The following is a 21,535-nucleotide window of genomic DNA, read 5'->3' on the forward strand; positions in this document are numbered from 1 at the left end:
CTAAATACTCACTCACTTTCCACATATAACAATTTTTTAAAAGCAGAAAAAAAAACAATATGTTTTTCACAAATTCTAATATTTTATTTAATTTAAACTTGCAAGGTTATTGGCCGAAATTAAATTAGTCTCTTCTTCTTAATCACTATCACGGCGAATTAAGCATCACGAATAAAAGTGTTGCTATCAAAATACGGCGAAATGGAAAACTCGGCGAACGCACACACACAAGCTTAAAAGCGCTCCACAGCTGTGTGAATGTATTGGTGCAAACAGAATTGGTAAAATGAATTTAAAACACTGATATTTAATTGTTAATTGATTTCTCAGCTTGCTCAACATAGATGCAACGATTATGCTTTGAGTTTAAACGAAGTACCAATTGTGTATTTGCTTATAATCAAATCAAATATAGTTCAATTTTGCAGGCTCACACACATTACTGATTTTTTAGTTAATCGCAGGATGTTAAATTATTTAATTAAGCAAGTATCACTAAGTCACAGGTGCTTATTATAACTATTAACACTTTATATTCAAGTTTTTACCATTTATCGATATTAAATTTGCGAATAACAAATTAAAATGCGCCTGGAAAAAGGACGCGTCCGACCGGAAGAAGCGATTCGAAGAACTGGAAAAGGTCAGCTAATCGAGAAAAGGAGAGAGGAAACGGAATCACCGAGGATCTAACTGGAATAGGGATCTCTCTTTTAATAAAAAGAATGTTAATATAAATATTTAAGTATGTATGTATGTATATCGAGGAATTGGATATTTTCTATTGGAAAAGATACATGCATTTTGATAGGTTATATTAAAAAATTATTTACTTATATTAAATTGAATATTCAAATAATATTTCCTGCTTTTTGATAAGTAATGAAGTCAGTTATTCCTTTGGATGGCAAAGTTCAATGTCCATGAGTTTATCTGTTTAAATAAATTATTTTAGGGCTGTTTTAGATAAATATGAGTTCCTTTCCTACTTTTAATTTTGTATTTATTTAATAAATATTTTATTAAACAAATAAGAAAGGCAAAAACACAGTAAATTATACTTATAATCGCTATTTATATTTGGAAAATTAGTTTTTAATCGTTTAAGTTTACAGTAAGATGTTTTGGTTTAATTCATTGCTAATTAGTTATGCAAGGTTTGAGTAAATGGTTTATACATATTCGCGTAACTTGAAACTTTATATAATTACAGTTAAAAAACATATTAAAAACTAAGGGGGAGAATTACATTTTTATTTTATTTGAGTAGACGAAAAAGCAGATTATTATTTTTAAATGGATTTAAATGGTATTTTTTGAAACTGGTATTTTCAGGCTGGATGGTATTTTTTGTATAGTTATCAGACATCGATATCACCGATGATTTATAAACATCGATGTTTGTCCACCTCTATTTGGTGGAGTGGAGTGCAATTTATTTTATTTAAAACTCGTCGACCGCGCTGATCCATCGTTTGTGCACCGCTCCGAAGTGTAGCAAAAAGCAAGCAAGGAGGCAGCAAATCGGTAAATTCCGGCAAAGAATTGAAGGGTTATACGGAAACCGCGTCAAGTGCACGTGCCATTGTGAAACGTTCTCGGTATACCCCGCCCCGGCCCCTGCCGCACCCCTTCGTCCATTGTGACTGTGCACAATTAACTTGCATATACATACATATATATAGACCCTGTTTGTGTGTATTCGTGCCACCCCCAAAAGAGGCGGAAAAAGGAAAAGCATAGGAATTTCTACAAAATCAAAGATAACTTCGTAGATTCACAATCTCATTACTATTACTTTTCACTCGGCAATTTGCTCACTGCAGCAACAAAAACAACGGCGAAAATACGAAGTTGTTTTCTTTTCTCCGCTTTTATCGCAAAAACCCCCGTCCCCTTTTGTGTGATTTAAATACAGTAAGTATCGGCAAAAAGGAACTGGTGAAAACAAATAATCAACAATGGCAGACAAAAATAAATTATTATTAAAAACAGTTTTGGTTAAAGCCAAGAGAAAGTTCAACATATTCTTCAATGGGTTTACAATTTTTTTAATTTAACGAAAAAAGTAATACAAATATTAATTCTATATCCATTAAATATCCATTGAAAAAATGAGTCTTTAATATACAAATTTTGTATTTTGTTCCCAAACCATTTAAAGGGAAGCCTATACATTCATAGTTGATATTATGATATACATATATTACAAGTGCTATAATTTGATTGTTTATGAGTACCCATCTCGACTATAACCCGATATTTTCTGAACCTTTTCGATTTCCGTTTAGTTACTGGAGATTTCTAAAGTCCAACCCTAATCTATTCCAATTTTAGCAACTTCATTAGGAGTCGCGTTTCTGCTAAGGAACATCAACCACTAAAATACAAATTCCCAGATTAAAAGCTTCGGTAAGTTATAATTACTATATACAATTCTATACTCTCTTATAAGTTTTATTATTTAATCCAATTAAAAGTGAAAATCCAGTGAATATTGCCAAATTTATTAGATTGCGTGTTCTAGAATTAACTTGTTGTTTGCCTTCGTTTAATAAAAAAGATGAAAGAAAATTAATTTTTGTATATGTCTCACACACTTTATTAGGTAAATGACGTAGTTTTAACAATAAATCCTTGATCTTAGGTAGCAGATTTCCGTGGAGGTAACCTGTACGATCATGTCACGTTGACCCAAACCATGATTATCTTGTTATTTTGTTATTTCCGCACCTGAGAATTGGGCGGGTGGGCGTGGTCAGGTAGCCTCGTGATATTCCCATATAGTATCTGCATTTCCACAATCGATCTTAATCTCCGCTTCCTTTTGAGGGTCTTCGTCTAGGACTTGTTATACTTGATTTATGGCCTCTTCCCATCCTCGAAAACCGGTTGTTTTGGCTTAATCACCACATCTCGCTGGATATTTTATCTGAAATTCTTTCTGACTCACTGCTTTTGTTAAAGTTACTTTCTTAGTAATCCCCCTTTCTGAAGATTTGTTGGGGAAAAACTTTTGTTTTATTTAAATTCAGTTGATGTGCGGATTGTTTTAAAGTTTGTTTATTTCTTTATTTATATTACTATCGATAAACATTAAAGAAATAGGCGGTATAGAAATGTTTATTTACTTTTAGTACATTTTCTAAATGCCAATATACATATATTTTATTTGTTTGCCATCACATTTTTTTTATGACTTCAAGTAAAATAGAAATTATGCCACCTCTGCAAATTTTGTTCGATTTTGTATAAAAATTCAAAATTCTTTGTGATTTTGCTGCGATTTTCAATGTCGCAATAAGGCCCTGTATTCGGGCCCCAATTAAATCACATTAAATTTCTGCTCGATGTGGCTGAAATAATTCGATTTAAAGGTCAGGTTCCAGCACTTTGCAACTCTTTTTGTTCTCCCAGTTCATCAGCGCAAATTTACTGAAATTGAAAGCAGGGCAGTGGCGGAGGAGAGGAAAAATCAATAAGTGCTAATACAATTTTGTGGCAAACAAATTAAAGCACACAAATCCGCTCACCAGTGCCCTGATTTATTCACAGTATGTAGTACTTATTTATTCAGTTGATTTTGTTCGGTTGCAGGGGTGAATATTTGAGCAGCATGTTATTAATTGATACTGGTCAATTTGATTTGTGGGTAAACACACAGTGCCTATTGACTGCAACTGAAACTGGGGCTAAAAGTGGGTTATGTTTGGCACACGGCCACCATAAAGTAGCTTTAATTTACGACTGCAAATAAAGTAGGTTAGCCCAGGTCCAGATAAGCCTCCTCCCACCACGCTTTTCTCCTCTGAGGAAAAACGATAGCATATTATAATCTCAAAGGTGGTCGGTTAGCTGAGTTTCCAAGAGAATCGTGCATATGCGACCTTGACATGGTTTTCAGTTGTTCTAAAAAAAAAAAGGCTTTCCCATTTCCATTACTGTAACCATTGAAATTTGATTTGTCAGCCTCGTGAATTATTTCGCTACTTATTTATCGCCGCCACTTCATGCAAATTGGGTTGCCTATATTTTTAGCTGACACATCCATGCAACGGTTGCAAATGCCCATGCATATATGTGTTTTTATACACCTCCCAGCCAGCCTGATGCAATTCTTTGTAATATTTTTCCCTTTGTTTTGCTCACGCCGAATGCAACTAGGTTGGACTTCCCACCGCCCATTCCAGCTCTTACTTTGCCTTTGCCTTTCCTTTCACCGCCCTTTTTCCCGGAGCACCCCCATCCGCCTTCCGTTCCCGGAGGTCTGCAAAAGAACCGGGTTAATCGTCGCCACGTTGTCGTCGGCCAGAACAAATGATTCTTTTTCGTTTGCTCCTCCGCCATTTGTGGGTCAACTGCAATTTGTGCCATTAAAATAATTATTTGATTGCCTTTTTGCTTTTAAATGTCATGAACAATGTACGAAGCGTAACAATGGAGTCGGAGGAAAGTAAATAAGTAAATATAAAAAATCGATATAGTTGGATTAATTTATTTTATTGATCAAATAATTAAAATGTTCATCTAATTTCTCTCTCTGTTTCCCGCACTTAAAATTAAAGTAATAACCGATTTGGGCAATCTAAAAATTAGTTTAATTCCTGTTTAATAAATCATTCTTCAATTTTTGGATCAATAAATCACAAACACAATTAATTTGGCTTATCTGAAAGAGTACTTTCGAGTGGTTTGTACAACATTCCGTGCATAAACTATCGATTTCCGCTTATCAGCCAAATATTTCTTATCACTAAGCAAGGCGAAACTATATGCTGGCTATCATTGTAACAAAGCTGGCAACATCTGGCTCAGTAACCCACATAACCACCACCGAATTTGAATCCCAGTTGTCGGGGGCAATGGGGCGGGAAATGGAGAGTATACCCGTTCAGTGCAACGGGAGCTGGAGAGGCCAATTAAACCACCTGACCTAGAATATTTGTAGCCCAGTTTCGCCAGCCGAGAGTGCTCATGTTTTACATGCCAGTGCATTCACGTTCATATTGAAGTCCCATCCGATCTAACAAATTCGTACTTTGAATTAGTCGACTGTGAGCTGCATGTTAAATGGTTTGAATTAATTGCGTAGGCCACGCATGTCACGTGCTCTTCACATATATCTTTATATGTAGTACGATAATCTTGCCCCTTTCCACCCAAAAGACATTGAGCAAAGCCAAGCCAAGCTAGCCGGAAATTTAAAATAACATTCAAAATTTCCTTTTAGATTTCTTGCTGCACATTTTTGCCTCTTCATATTTCGTTTATATATTTTTGTAGAGCACATCACGTACTTATAGAACCAAGGCCAAATTACAAGGCCCAATGTCAAGTTAAATGTAATTTCAATTGGTTTTACAGGAATTATTAAAGCCAAGGCGCTTTTGTTTGTTTATATGTATACTACCAATAACGTTAAACTTCTATTAAATAATTTGACGAGTGATTTAAGTTAAGATACTATATTTGAGTAAGCAACGGGCACTTAGTTAGCGTTATAAATCAATCAGTATTATTGGTATTTTTAATTTTCTATTTTTTTTGGGTTAACCTGTTGTTGGCAACAAGTAATAAATTTATGCCTCTCTATTTAGATTGTGAAATACTCTTATAGGTAATACAAATTTTTTAAAAAATTGTACGACCTGTAACATACACACATATTTAATAAAACGAATTAAAAAGTGTGGTTTGATTTGTAGATTTGATTAAATATATCCTAATTTGTTATTAATACAAATTTTTAAGCTGAAATGATATCTTACATAACAAAGCCATCATAACCTTGTTATAAGCGGTTTAAAGATTTTGGAATAGCGGTTAATATAATGACCAACTGCACAGGTCAAAGAAAGTCCTAATGTCTATCGTTAAGGTGTCTTAAATCCATCGACTACCATAGTTTTCTCTTCGGTTAAAGGAACTTAATTAACAAGGGCTTGCAAAGCAGTTACGTACAACCTGTATTTTAAACGCTCTTCATTCTCTTGATGGCTGTGACACAAGCCGCCGTAAATGGCAAAATATTTGGTCAGCCAACAGCCGCGAAAGAGGCTCTGATTTCATCAATGGCTTGGCCATAGTTTGGCGGCAGTCCCATTTATGCGGAGCACGTTCGCCTATCGCGGACTGAACTGGCTGCCTGGAGGGGCTCAAGAGCTCATGGGGCATCGGCTATCAGCTGCAAGTGACACATTTTAAGCCGCGCCAGTTGACCACTTTGTTGGCCAGGCCGGCAGGCCCTATCTTTGTGAAAACGTGAAAACAGGTAAAGGCCAGGTAGGGCCATTTGGCCCAGGCACTCGACCAGTGTTTATTCGTGTGTGAACGGACGAGGTTTCCCGCACGCTCCTCCACAATATATTGTTTCCATTATTTACATATTCTTTGGATTCTATCAGCCACATGTAAGTTGTGATTCAGCTCATTTCCTTTCATTGCTCATTGTTGATTATAGATTAATTCGCTTGCTGCGCACTGCACTTGCTCAATTGTATCGTTTGCTTGAAGATCGTGGGCGAATCGTATTGTATATCTATCATACACTACAAATTATTTAAAATTGAAATGCATTCTTTATTATTTTGATTTTTTATTAGATATTTAAAATATGATATTTATAACTACTGTTGATAATCGTATCTGGTCTTCTAAATTATGAATATTTAATAAATATTTAGAAATAGTATTTAAAAGTATAACATTTTATGGCTCAGCAAATAGAGTGTAAAGGGTAAAATTTTATTTAAATTTGCATGTGTCGATCACACCTTGACTAATGTATATTTTTCCAAGCAGAACCGTCTAGACTTTAATCGACATTTGATATTTTTTCGTTGCTATTCTAATAGTGAAATCTAACTACTGACTTTTCTTTCGAGTTTCGAGTTGAGTGCAGCCAAGGGAAAGCCCCAATAAAATACGAATGCTCGCCTATTTGCTCGGATCAAAATATTTGGCCAGCTCACAAAGTAGCCTACATTGAATGCCGCGATGACTCCCGGTCTAGACCCACTCCCTTTTGCCTTTCACGGCTGCCAGTTCATCCGATAAGCGGGGATTGTTTGCTTTTTGCGCACAGGCTGGCAAATAAAACCGTCCGCCACCGCCGCCTTATCATCCAGGTTTATCTATTTTAGTCATATCTAGCTATTCGCATATGGAGAAGATGTAAAAACGTGGACCCAGAGAATCGGGTTGTGAATTCTGTACACATTTATTGGCATTACTGCGCACGGTACCCATGCTATAGAATCGTAGATAAAAATCAAAATGCAAAAAGCGCTTTTGTTTTTGGCGTCTCGTGTGCCGAGCGTTCTGAAAAAGAAAGGTTGGTGGATGGGAGGGGATGGTCTGGTCGAGATAACAGCAACACGAGGAGATTGTGTAATCGCTTTGGTGATTGTTGGCGGGAACACTGATGGTAATGCGGATTCCCACACAGTGAGGCCTAGTAACAAACACTAGAGCATCTTCAAGTGTTTGGAAAAGGTTTGAAGATCAAATTTAAATAGCAAGATTTAAGGTCAAAATATTATAGTAATACTATAATCTAGGCAAGTGCACTATCTTAGGGTTCTGTGCATATTTTGCAATTCAATAGTAATGTATTTAGTAGATATAAATAGGTAATTTTAAAATGGGTAAATATTAAGTAAATAAATACTTGAATAGGAATGCTAAAAATATTTTACACTTCCGTACATATAGTGCAATTTAATTGTAATGTATTTAGTAGATATAAATAGGTAATTTTAAAATGGTTAAATATTACGTAAATAAATACTTGAATAGAAATGCTAAAAATATTTTAGGCAAGTGCATTATCTTACACTTCTGTACATATACTGCAATTTAAAAGTAATGTATTTAGTAGATATAAATAGGTAATTTTAAAATTGTTAAATATGAAGTAAATAAATACTTGAATAGGATTGCTAAAAATATTTTGAGCACTTGACTCACAGTTCAGAACCATCTGGAATAGAGAATTCGATACATGATGGGTGCATGGTATTTTTTCTGAGCGCACGTCAATTGGTTGCTTGGCCAACGGGCAATAGTTGTTGGGTTCTTAGCCGAAAATGCAAATTGTTTTCTTGCCCGTCGCCACAGCAGCAGAAAGAAACGTCACCCTTTTGTATTTACCACCCCCTAAAACCCCCGTAAACCTCCTATATTATTACCCGATTTCGCCTGGCAACCGATGCCGATACACTTTCATTCGCTGTCGATTCAGTTGAAAATGTTTTCTGTTTTTGTTTACACATCGCTTTCGAGGGAATCTGCTGGCAAGCCATTCCCGGTCCCGATCTGAAATAAAGCCAGCCATAAGCTATTTCAGTGCTGGAGGAGCAACAGTCTTCCAGTCTTCCGAAATGCAGTTCTTTGCGTGAGTCGGATATATGGAAATCCCAGAGTTACTCGACCGCGACTTGGACCATAAAAAATACAAATTAAACATCGCCAAGCCCCCTTTTTCGGAATCAGTTTCATTTCCCCCAAAAGCTGGGTTCATTTTCTTCTAATACCCTGCCCGCTTTCAATTAAATCCCTCCATGAAGGGGCCACTAAAACTTTTGCCTAAACAAAAGGCTAAATGGAACTAAATGGAAAACTGTTCGAACAGCAACAATGGAAAACAATTGAAAAACTCAATTTGTTGGTAATTTGTTTGGGTGTGCGTGTCTCAGTGTTTTCTTTTTGTTGTTTGTGTGCAATAACAATTTCAGAGCTTGGCACATTGCAGTCGATTTGTTGACTGCATAAAAAGGCAGTTGAATGAACTGAGAGCAAACTTTGATTGATATTTCGAAAGCCATATTGAGGGAATATTTTTGGGACGTAGCAATAAAATAACAGCCGAACTACCCGAAAGTCCAATTTGGGACTGTATGGAAATCTTTTTCATGGTCCTTCGTTTCCCCTAATAGTTTTATCAAAATGCTTTTTTAATGTAGGAGATTTAAGTTTAAAATTTTAATTATATTTCCAATGAGTTTAAGTATTTCTACAACGTTAACCATACTAATCTTTTATAATTTCTTCCCTTGCAGCTTCTCCAAAATGGCCAAGTACTCGGGCAAAAAATGCCGGCTGCTCTCGATGATGTGGCTGACGGCTTTCTTCTTCTTCGTGGAGATCATAGTGGGTTACGTGACCAATTCGATGGCCCTGGTGGCGGACAGTTTCCACATGCTGGGCGACATCGCCGCCCTGGTCATATCGTTTCTGTCTGTGAAGGTAAGTCCCTGTCGAAATTGATAGATAACCCCTATCACTCACATAACCTCCTATCTCGACAGATGTCACCGAAAAAGTGGTCGAAGAACACATTCGGCTGGGCCAGAGCCGAAGTTTTGGGAGCTTTGGTCAACGCTGTCTTCCTGGTGGCCCTCTGCTTCAGCATCACCATCGAGGCCTGCAAGAGGTAAGTGTCCATAACAAAATGCAGGCTAAACAAATCTCTAGATAAAAGAAATATTTGAGAATTTAAATGAAATATTGTTTTTATATCCATTTTTTTGTCTTATTTGTCGTTTAATAAGCTACTACATGCTTATGCTAGACTTTCCATAGTAATAGTAATGGGGCTAATTACGGATCATCGATCCGCACCCAGTTGTTCGGTGTTCTGTGAGCAGTAAGCCGAATTACCATTAATACGCTCGCCTTGGCATCGGCATGTGTTAACGTGATTTGTTTAAATTGGCTTGAATCACTCGATTCAGTCTGTGAGTTAATTTGTTGTGATACGTTCGAGTTTTACTGCCACCTTTCCGTCTGTATATGTGCTTTGGGTTTTGTGACTTGTACACCTTATTAATTTACATTCCGGACACATTTTGCGCATATTTATTATCGAAAGCTTTGCGAGGTGAGTCTGTTGCCAACAACTACCGATACCCTGGAGACGCCAGCTACACTGATATAAAATATATAATCTCTAGCGATTAATCAGTTTGATCTAAAACAAACGGCCTTCTGAAAAGTCTAGTTGCTTAGTCTGATTAATAATACTTAATAACTGCGATAACTTAATTTCAACAAAACCATTTACTGATAAAACTTAAGTATAAGAAATGAGGTGTTAGGGTTTTGTTCCTTTAAAAACCGCAGGAATTATTTATAGTACTGTAAAATACTGTTTTAATCTACCAACATTTATTTAAATAAATATTTATTTTTTCTCTGGAAGTTTGCTATAATTACTTTTTCAAATTTTAACATTAACTCATATTTATTTTGTTATCTTACAGGTTCATAGAGGAGGAGCCTATTCACGAGCCCGAACTGTTGGTTATTGTGGGAGTTTTGGGCCTTGTGGTGAATGTGATTGGCCTGTGTTTGCTTTACGGTAAGAGTGGTTAATCTTAAACTTAATCTCTGCTATAACTATAACGAAATCTTTCCTGCAGAGCACGGTGGGCACCATGGACATTCGCATGGCGCCGGACTTACCCGAAACCACAGCCGCCTCACCGAGTTGGCCAACATGGACGAGGGCGAGGATGAGCAGAACGAGTACGCCTACGAGAAGCAGAAGGAGAAGCCGGTGGTGAAGAAGTCCAGCCATGGTCACAGCCACGATCCCGGCCAGATGAACATGCGCGGCGCCTTCCTGCACGTCCTGAGCGATGCCCTCGGCAGCATCATTGTGGTGATCAGTGCGGTGGTGGTGTGGAAGACCGAGTGGAAGTACCGCTACTACATGGACCCCGCTCTGTCCATCGTGCTGGTGGTGCTCATTCTGCATTCGGTGTGGCCGCTGCTGCGCGAGTCCGCCCTGATCCTGCTGCAGACGGTGCCCACGCACATCCAGGTGGACGCCATCCAGAAGAGACTACTGGAGAAGGTGGATGGAGTGCTGGCGGTGCACGAGTTCCATGTCTGGCAGTTGGCCGGCGACCGCATCATAGCCTCTGCCCATATTAGGTGAGTTATATTTCCTACTGCTTATCTCCTACTGAATTTTCTGCTTAAGCAGCAGTTGGATAAACAATCTAATACCCTTGCCTCTATCCATTTAGGTGCCGAAACCTCTCCGAGTACATGAAGATTGCCGAGAAGGTGAAGGAGTTCTTCCACAACGAGGGCATCCACTCCACCACCATTCAGCCGGAGTTCAGCGAGATCGAGGGCTGCAATATGTCCGATGGCACCTCCAGCATCAACATGAGCGGCTCCGACTGCTGTGCCTTGGACTGCCCCACCACGGATGAGGGGTGTGTCAAGGCCACCTGCTGCCAGAACAACAACAAATTGGTGGGTTTACTTTAAATATAAATTTCAAATGGGGAAATTGTAAATATGAACTCCAATTGCAGAACCAACTGCCCTCACCCACCAACTCGCCGTACCTGTGCCGCCAGCGCAATGCCGCCCGACAGGCCGGCGATGTGGAGGCGGGCTCCCTGCTGGAGGCCACGGCCAGTGGAAACCAGGGAGCCTCTGGCGGCACCACCGCAGGAGCAACGGCGGCTGCGATTGCGGCGACGTCGACGCCGAAGAGCGATTTGGTCTGACGACAGCCACAGCAGGCGCAACAACATGTACACTTTGCCACGACCAAAACGGAAACCGCAACCGCAACAGCAGCAGCAGCTACATCAATACGTGATATAATGTACGAGCCAAGCGCCAACAACCAAGTGGTTTCCACATCCAGCGCACAGGAGGTGGAGGCAGGCAATCTCGGCCTGTCGGTGACCGCACAGCGGCGACGGGAGCTTCAGTTGCAGGCCGAGCATCAGTATCAGGAGCAGGTGTCACCTTTGAGCACCCGGAACGGCGACGAGGTGGCCCTCTAATTAGGAGCCTAGTTTAAAAACCGCTGCAATGGAGACTGGTCTGCCATGGTGCAGCGTTCGTGTTTTTAGTGTTTGTATCATTATTTGTTCTTAGTGGAATTTAGGCATTAATGGTGGGCTAACCACTGAGCTAGTTTAATTAAAGTAAATCAAAAGAAATATAACACGATTATCTGATAGTGCAGAAAACACAAAGTTTAACGAGGATGTCATTCGTATATATATATATATACTATATAGTATGTTAAACCTATTCGATTGTAGTTAATTGCATTAGTTTAAGTCGATAAGTGAGCCCAACCAACAGAGAATACATATGTACTACGTTTTTTACATTTTGAGAAAGTTTATACATACGTGAAATAAATTATTGTATTCAATAGTTACCTACGGATTAGCAAATGACTAAAGACAGTTTACAAAATACATAGGTATACACAAACATGTGTGTTTTTGTGTATGGTTAGGCATAGTCTCTTAATCTTAGTAGTTGGTAATGCTATCTGTAAAAAAATATTTTTACCACAACCGAGAAACTAGTTTCTATTTAATTTTAATCGTATCGAACTTTATAATGACTATACATTTAATGCGAACATCATGTATTATTTTATGATCTGCATTGACTTTCACCTGTATATGTTTGTAAATAAATACCAAACATAATCAGTCCAAGCTAATTTATGTATTTGATTTGGGTGCTTTTGAAATGTCAATATGAAGTGCATATAAATTGCATCACACATGCTGACAATAAAATAAAGATCTTCAACTATGAAAACCACCACGTTTTTAAGTGATAATTAGAAAACCTTTTGGGATCGTCAACCCTTCAGTTGACTTCAAGATATACTTTACTTTATCTCGGAGCTAACAAGCATTAATAAATATAATGAAGAACTGAAACATTTTTTTAATCTTCATAAACAACCAATTTACTTTTTTTTGGCATTTAAGATGTAACCGAATGGAAAAGACAGCCGGTTCTTGGCTCGGTTTTTAAGGAATTTTATCAACTTCAGATAAGGATACAAATCGTAATTAATTTTAAGAAGCAAGAAGAAAAGATGTTAAAACATACTGAGGCAGTCAGATGAAAATCTCGAGGGGTATTGTCCCTATATAAGCTCCCTCTCGAATTGTAGACACCAAACGTCGTTAACAACTCCACTCAGCTAGCAGACTTATTGAGGATACCGGTTACAATGGTGCAGATCAAATTCCTGTTCGCTTTCCTCGCTGTGGTGACAATGGTTGTCCTGGCCGCCAACACTGCCGAAGCCAAAGATTGTCTGTCTGGAGCTTTCAAAGGTGGTTGCTTCGCTTGGAGCAGAGAACGCTGCAGGCGAATTTGCATGGAGTCAGGAAGACCCAGCGGACATTGCAGTCCCAGCATGAAGTGTTGGTGCGAAGGATGTTAAGGCCACTTCCTTAAAAAGTATACAATGCTTTCATAGTAATCAAAAGAAAACTCTTATAAAATAATTAAATAGCATCTGTCATAAAATTACATATTTTTTCTATTATCTTCTTCGAAACTTAACTTATTTTAATTAAATGAAAAATAAAGTTTTAAATATTTCGCAATGTTGTAATTTTAATCCCAAATGTATTGGTTCTAAAACATGGGGAAGTAATTCAGAATTATATTACAACTGGTGTAATGGGAATGCAGTACATTTTCCTGGGAAGAGCGCTTTGCACTCTTGCAACCAACAAGCATTGCTTAATTTTAATAAAAAAAAATCTATTTTTTTATTCTTTATAAGAAATACATTTAATTTAATAAGATAACAGGCATCTGACTCGATATTCCAGGAATCTTATCGATTTCAGATAAGGATCCTGGTTTAATATTTCAGTTAATTCACGTAGGAAAAAGCACAAAGGATGTTGAAACATACTGATGCAGTCAGCCACTTATTTCAGAATATTGCTGGATATCTCAAGGGGTTTAGTCGCTACATAAGCTGCCCCCCTGAGTTGTTGGGACCAAACGTCGCCAATAACTCAAATTAAATACCACGCCTATTGAGAATACCTGTTACAATGGTGCAGATCAAATTCCTGTTCGCTCTCCTCGCCGTAATGACAATTGTTGTCCTGGCCGCCGACATGGCTTCGGCCTCTGATTGTCTTTCTGGAAAATTCAGTGGTCCTTGCTTCGCTTGGGATGGAGAACTCTGCAGGCGTCTTTGCAAAGAGGAAGGACGAGTCAGCGGACACTGCAGTGCCAGCATGAAGTGCTGGTGCGAAGGATGTTAAAGCCACTTCTTTAAAAAGTATACAATGTTTTCATAGAAATCAAAAGAAAACTCTTATAAAACAAATAACACCTGTCATAAAATGTTACATATTTTTTCTATTATCCTCTTAAAAAAAACAGAAAGCAATTTCCTTACTTATTTTTATTAAATGAAAAATAAAGTTTTAAATATTTCGCAATCTTTTAGTTTTATTCCCAAATGTATTGGTTCCAAAACATGGGGAGGTCAGTTTCACTCTACCTTTGTAAGTGCCACTAAACATATGTTGTCACAAGTAATTCAGAATTATTTACAATCAAGTAGAACTGGGGTAATAGCAATGCAGTATATTTTCCTGGGAAGACAGATGTGCACTCTTGCAACCAACATAAAAAATATATTTTGTTTATTCTTCATAAGAAATACACTTAATTTAATAAGATAACAGGCTTATGACTCGATATTCCAGGAAACTTATCGATTTCAAATAAGATATCTCAAGGTGTTTAGTCGCTATATAAGCTGCCCCATGAGTTGTAGGGACCAAACGTTGCCAATAAATCAAATTAAATACAAGGCCTATTGAGAATACCTGTAACAATGGTGCAGATCAAATTCCTGTTCGCTTTCATCGCGGTGATGACAATTTTAGTCCTGGCCGCCGACATGGCTTCGGCCTATGATTGTCTTTCTGGAAAATATAGTGGTCCTTGCTTCTTTTGGGATGTAGAGCACTGCAGGCGTCTTTGCAAAGAGGAAGGACGAGTCAGCGGACACTGCAGTCTCAAATTGGCGTGCTGGTGCGAAGGATGCTAAGTCCAGTTCTTTTCAAGCATTTGTATATTATATTATTCTAACAAATGCGAAGGATGCTAAATCCAGTGCATTTCAAGCATTAATTTAACATGAGTCCTGTATATTATATTATTCTAACAAATAAATATCAAATATCATAAAAAATTGCAGAGGTATTTATGAATATGGGATCAGGATTAAAAGATGCTACATACAATTACTTTGCTATGTTCACTTTATATGTTTGCACTTTGTTATTGGAAGTAGGCCTTTATTCTAATATGATTCATGCACATATTAACGATTGCTACAATCGGGAAATTACTACGAAACATAACCAGTTTTTGTCGCGGCTTTCCATGAAGTTAGGTAATTATTATTGACACCTTTAAGGCAGTCAATCAGAAAAAGCTGAAAACAGAACACAAAATCTTGACCCTATAAAAAGGTTCGATATCAAATTCCTTTTTGTAATTCTCCTAGCCACAAAAGTAGCCCATTCATATTGTCTGCTGAAAAATGTTTTCCCTCGGACAGAGAAACTTTGCAGACAATACAAGTTACAAAACATTACAGTGCTAATGGTTAAGTGCGGAAAACTAGTATAATGAATAAATGTTATTCATTATTGGCAAAAATTAAAAATATATTAGCTCCGATTCGTCAGTGCTACGGCTCTGCCTCGATTTTCCATTAATCTTATCAAATTTAAAAAAATATACATGTTTAATATCGTAATTTACTGTGCTTCAATACGTTCCCATATCTCACAGAACAGGAAATCTTACGTCTTCGATAGTAGGTTAATGACTCGTTTTTCAGAGTGAGCTTATCTGGTCATGATAACGTTGCGTATAAACCGCAATTGTAGTCAATGAAATAGGTTTTGATGAACTCAACGCAAGTTGAAAAAACATGATCTCTAATTTGATAATTAATCAATACAAATTTATATACTCTTGCTGAGGGTATTATAATTTAAGTAAAAATCTTGCACAGCAGTTAAGGAGAAATTTCGGACCCTTAACGTATATTTATTTGCATACAAATGGAAATATAGCCGTTTTATAGAATATTTAATATTTTGTAACAGCTGCAAGGGTATATAAGCTTCGGCTTTCTTGCTTGTCTTACATTTTCTAAAAGCCCAAAAGTATGCTTTTGGAAAAAAAGCATTGTAATCGTTTACATATTCACCTCTGCCTAAGCGGGCAGAGAGATCGACAATCTGAGCCTATATAAGCGCTTGTATCTTACAGATAAAGCCTAAGTAAATAAGTTCCCAGAATCACGGAGTCATTTGCTAAGAAAATGGGAGTGTCAAGAATTCTTCTGTTTGCTACTGTAGTCCTTTTCCTCAACACGGCTTCGGCCTACACTTGCCCATCTGGAAAATTCAGTGGTCCTTGCTGGCTTTGGAGTGGAGATAAGTGCCGTCGAATTTGTGGCGAGGAAGGACGTGGCAGTGGGCATTGCAGTGCAAACCTGTGGTGTTTGTGCGAAGATTGCTAGGTCACTTCGTTTCGAAAGAGCTTATATTTCTAAATATCTACTCATGATTTATGTATTTTCCATTGTATCTGAAAACTAATAAAGAATTAATTTCACTGCAAAGACTGAGATTTTGAACTGCTACCTTAATCGGAAATACCCCAAAGTTTTGAAACGGTTCGAAGCGGAAACATATTCTTTATAGAGAAGTTGTATACAACTTCAAAACGATGAGGGTTAACTTTAAAATCTATTGCACTGGGCGTTTAAAAAGTCAACGCTAAATTATATATTTTTGTTAGATCTTGTTTCGGCAAGCCGAAGTTTTAATACCCTTGCAGACTTTGCCGAAATTGCTAGAATTGAAAAAGTAGCGAAAAGTATAAGCTATACATAAATTAATTAGATTTGCATAGTTTCATGTCAATAGATTTTATACATATGCAAAAATGTCACAAAAATAGAAAAAAAGGGATATTTCCGCCGCATTTAACAATTTTTCCTACGGAAGCTATAAGATATAGAAGTCCAATGGGCAAGCGATTTCACCCTGATCAAGGTATGCGTAAATAAATAAGACTTGGACAAATTGATGTCATACCTTATACACTGCGCGAAATATTCTAAAAAACATCAAATTTGGAGCGATTTCACCCTATTGTTCCTATGGCAGCTATATGATATAGACGTCCGATCGGCACAAGCTTTTACCCTGATTAAGGTATGCATAAAAAAATAGGATTTGGAAAGATTCATGTCAATAGCTTTTACACTGCCCGAAATATCATCAATTTTTGCAAGATATATACGATTGTTCCTATGGGAGCTATAGGATATAGACGTCCGATCGGGGCGATTTTCAAACTTAATCTGGGTACACATGTTTTAGGACGACTGTGAAAGTTTCAGATCGCTAGCTTTCAAACTGAGCTAGCAAACGGTATTGAAACAGACGGACAGACGGACATGGCTATATCGACTCCCCAATTGATCCTGATCAAGAATATATATACTTTATAGGGTCGGAAACGTCTCCTTCACTGAGTTACAAACTTCAGACCAAAATTATAATACTCTCTGCAGGGGAATAAAAAAGATTAGCTATACGTAATCAATTTCATTTTTAAATAGCGGCTGTAGTATGTACTTGTCTGATTGGCAGCAACTATTACCCTGAGCAAGGTATACATAAATAAATAAGATAAATTGCATAGTTTAGTTTGCATGTCAATAGATTTTATACTGCTAAATTGTCATATACAAATAGGAAAAAAAGGCATATTTTCGCAGCCTTTAACAATTTTTCCTACGGAAGCTATAAGATATAGACGTCCGATCGGCAAGCGCTTTTACCCTGATCAAGGTATGCGTAAATAAATAGGACTTGTATGTGTCATTTATGTATGTCATTTATTTATACACTGCGCGAAATATAAAAAACATAAAATTTTGACCGATTTTACCGTATTGCACGCGCTTTTACCTTGATGAAGGAATGCATACAAAGATACGATTTGAAAAAATTTGTAGCAATACTGCGCGAAATATTCTGAAAAACATCAAACTTGGACCGATTTTACCCTATTGTTCCTATGGGAGCTATAGGATATAGACGTCCGATCGTCACGTGCTTTTAGCCTGATCAAGGTATGAATAAAAAAATAAGATTTGGAAAGATTCATGCCAATAGCTTTTACACTGCGCGAAATATCTCAATTTTTGCTAGATATATCCGATTGTTCCTTTGGGAGCTATAGGATATAGACGTCCGATAGTAGATTAATGACTCGTTTTTCAGAGTGAGCTTATCTGGTCATGATAACGTTGCGTATAAACTGCAATTGTAGTCAATGAAATAGGTTTTGATGAACTCAACGCAAGTGGTATAGGAAAATGAGGAAATGCTTTAAAAAAAACATGATCTTCAATTTGATTTATGCTGATTAAATCAATACAAGTTTATATACTCTTGGTGAGGGTATTATAATTTAAGTAAAAATCTTGCACAGCAGTTAAGGAGAAATTTCGGACCCTTAACGTATATTTATTTGCATACAAATGGAAATATAGCCGTTTTATAGAATATTTAATATTTTGTAACAGCTGCAAGGGTATATAAGCTTCGACTTTCTTGCATGTCTTAAATTTTCTAAAAGCCCAAAAGTATGCTTTTGGGAAAAAAGCATTGTAATCATTTACAAATTCACCTCTGCCTAAACGGGCACAGAGATCGACAATCTGAGCCTATATAAGCGCTTGTATCTTACAGAAAAAGCCAAAGTAAATAAGTTCCCAGAATCACGGAGTCATTTGCTAAGAAAATGGGAGTGTCAAGAATTCTTCTCTTTGCTACTGTCACTATCGTGATATTAGGAGTCCTTTTCCTCAACACGGCTTCGGCCTATGATTGCGCATCTGAAAAATTCAGTGGTCCTTGCTGGGCTTGGGATGGAGAGCAGTGCCGTCGACTTTGCCGCGAGGAAGGACGTGTCAGTGGACATTGCAGTGCGAGCCTGAAGTGTTGGTGCGAAGAATGCTAGATCACTTCGCTTCCTAAATATCTACTCATGATTTTTGAATTTTTTATTGTATCTGAAAATTAATAAAGAATTCATTTCACTGCAAAGACTGAGATTTTGAACTGGTACCCTAATCGGAAGTACCCCAAAGTTTTGAAACGGTTCGAAGCGGAAACATATTCTCTACAACTTCAAAACGATGAGTGTTAACTTAAAAATCTATTGCACTGGGAGTTTAAAAAGTCAACGCTAAATTATATATTTATACCCTTGCAGAGGGTATTATAATTTTGGTCAAAAGTGTGCAACGCAGTGAAGGAGACATCTCCGACCATATAAAGTATATATATTCTTGATCAGGATCACCTCCTGAGTTAATATAGCCATGTCCGTCTGTCCGTCTGTCCGTCTGTCTGTCCGTCCGTCTGTCCGTCTGTCTGTTTCTACGCGAACTAGTCTCTCAGTTTTAAAGATATCGAATTGAAACTTTGCACACACCCTTCTTTCCTTTGCACGCAGTATATATGTCGGAACGGCAGGGATCGGCCGACTATATCTTATAGCTGCCATATAACTGATTGATCGGAAATGCCATAACTTTGGTGTTTGTAAAGTTAACTATGGGTTTATATTTGGCCAATCCATCCGACCTACCAAATTTCATAAGGATCGGCCGACTATATCCTATAGCTGCCATATAACTGATTGATCGAAAATGCCATAACTTTGGTGTTTGTAAAGTTAGAAAGTTGGGATTTCCCATGGGTTTTATTTTTGGCCAATTAATCCGACCTACCAAATTTCATATGGATCGGCCGACTATATCCTATAGCTGCCATATAACTGAACGATTGGAAATGCCATAACTTTGGTGTTTTTAAAGTTAGGAAGTTGGGATTTTTTATGAGTATTAAGAATGCATCATATGAATAATTTTGGAGAATATAATTTACAGAGTATTCTGCATCAACTTCGGCTCCGCCCGAAGTTAGCTTTCCTTCCTTGTTTTGTTAGATCTTGTTCGGTAATAAAATTAACTACAAAACGAGGATGGAAGCTAACTTCGGCAAGCCGAAGTTTTAATACCCTTGCAGACTTTGCCGAAATTGCTAAAATTGAAAAAGTAGCGAAAAGAATAAGCATTACATAAATTAATTAGATTTGCATAGTTTCATGTCAATAGATTTTATACATATGCAAAAATGTCACAAAAATAGAAAAAAAGGGATATTTCCGCCGCATTTAACAATTTTTCCTACGGAAGCTATAAGATATAGAAGTCCAATGGGCAAGCGATTTCACCCTGATCAAGGTATGCGTAAATAAATAAGACTTGGACAAATTGATGTCATAGCTTATTGTAGTGTGCATACATACAGAGTACACACTGTACCATCGGCAACAATGTTAGCCAATTCTGCAGGATCAGTACTCTTCAAGTGCAAACGTAAACACGCTATCAGCGAGTTATAAGTCGCGCTAGGTTATTCCCACAGCTTCGCGACTGCAACAAATATACCCATGTATGCACATAACAGTCTATTCCCTCTCTCTGGGCACTGCTCTCAGAGATAATCATAAGCTAATATATAAGGCGGTTGCGTCGCTGCCGGCTTGACCGACAGCGCCGACTGCGCAACTTAGAGCTAAGCGAAGAAAAGAATATAGGCCGGCAGTCCAGAGACAACGGCAAACCAATGAAGTACCAAATAAACGTATTAATAAATTCAAATAAAACCAGTGCGTTTTTATTATAACTAAAATACTGTGAGCCATAAATCCTAACATAACATTATACACTGCACGAAATAATCTGAAAAACATCAAACTTGGACCGATTTTACCCTATTGTTCCTATGGGAGCTATAGGATATAGTCGTCCCATCAGCACGCGCTTTTACCTTGATGAAGGAATGCATAAAAAGATACGATTTGAAAAAATGTATGGCAATAGCTTTTACACTGCACGAAATAATCTGAAAAACATCAAATTTGGACCGATTTTACCCTATTGTTCCTATGGGAGCTATAGGATATAGACGTCCCATCAGCACGCGCTTTCACCTTGATGAAGGAATGCATAAAAAATACGATTTGAAAAAATGTATGTCAATAGCTTTTACACTGCACGAAATAATCTGAAAAACATCAAATTTGGACCGATTTTACCCTATGGGAGCTATAGAATATAGACGTCCGACCGGCACGCGTTTTTAGCCTGATCAAGGTGTAGATAAAAAAATACGATTTCGAATGATTCATGTCAATAGCTTTTACACTGCGCGAAATATCTCAATTTTTGCTAGATATATCCGATTGTTCCTATGGGAGCTATAGGATATAGACGTCCGATAGTAGATTAATGACTCGTTTTTCAGAGTGAGCTTATCTGGTCATGATAACGTTGCGTATAAACCGCAATTTTAGTCAATGAAATAGGTGTTGATGAACTCAACGCAAGTGGTATAGGAAAATGAGGAAATACTTAAAAAAAAACATGATCTTCAATTTGATGTATGCTGATTAAATCAATACAAGATTATATACTCTTGGTGAGGGTATGATAATTTAAGCAATTAAGGAGAAATTTCGGACCCTATAAAGTATATTTATTCGCATACAAATGGAAATATAGCCGTTTTATAGAAAATTTAATATTTTGTAACAGCTG

The 21,535-nt window shown here is 37.4% G+C and overlaps 5 protein-coding genes across 5 annotated transcripts; all 5 read left to right on the forward strand.

The window, feature by feature from the left end:
- Positions 1–1,395: 1,395 nt before the first annotated feature.
- On the forward strand, positions 1,396–12,493 carry LOC108046227 (zinc/cadmium resistance protein). Its single transcript, XM_017125857.2, has 8 exons — positions 1,396–1,527; positions 2,338–2,412; positions 9,060–9,246; positions 9,309–9,433; positions 10,263–10,360; positions 10,422–10,938; positions 11,034–11,268; positions 11,331–12,493. Exons 3-8 carry the CDS (start codon positions 9,070–9,072, stop codon positions 11,526–11,528), a joined length of 1,350 nt encoding a protein of 449 aa, XP_016981346.1. The 5' UTR covers positions 1,396–1,527; positions 2,338–2,412; positions 9,060–9,069; the 3' UTR covers positions 11,529–12,493.
- Positions 12,494–12,979: 486 nt separating this feature from the next.
- On the forward strand, positions 12,980–13,290 carry LOC108045227 (drosomycin-like). The gene has a single exon (XM_017124522.1). It carries the CDS (start codon positions 13,019–13,021, stop codon positions 13,232–13,234), a length of 216 nt encoding a protein of 71 aa, XP_016980011.1. The 5' UTR covers positions 12,980–13,018; the 3' UTR covers positions 13,235–13,290.
- A 542-nt stretch (positions 13,291–13,832) lies between these two features.
- Positions 13,833–14,078, forward strand: LOC108045585 (drosomycin-like). Its single transcript, XM_017124993.2, has one exon. It carries the CDS (start codon positions 13,863–13,865, stop codon positions 14,076–14,078), a length of 216 nt encoding a protein of 71 aa, XP_016980482.1. The 5' UTR covers positions 13,833–13,862.
- Positions 14,079–14,659: 581 nt separating this feature from the next.
- Positions 14,660–14,875, forward strand: LOC108045315 (drosomycin-like). The gene has a single exon (XM_017124640.1). It carries the CDS (start codon positions 14,660–14,662, stop codon positions 14,873–14,875), a length of 216 nt encoding a protein of 71 aa, XP_016980129.1.
- Positions 14,876–18,637: 3,762 nt separating this feature from the next.
- Positions 18,638–18,971, forward strand: LOC108045140 (drosomycin-like). Its single transcript, XM_044457833.1, has one exon. It carries the CDS (start codon positions 18,667–18,669, stop codon positions 18,883–18,885), a length of 219 nt encoding a protein of 72 aa, XP_044313768.1. The 5' UTR covers positions 18,638–18,666; the 3' UTR covers positions 18,886–18,971.
- Positions 18,972–21,535: the final 2,564 nt, after the last annotated feature.

Source organism: Drosophila rhopaloa, unplaced genomic scaffold (genome assembly GCF_018152115.1).
Source record: "Drosophila rhopaloa isolate 14029-0021.01 unplaced genomic scaffold, ASM1815211v1 contig_163, whole genome shotgun sequence".
NCBI lineage: Eukaryota > Metazoa > Arthropoda > Insecta > Diptera > Drosophilidae > Drosophila > Drosophila rhopaloa.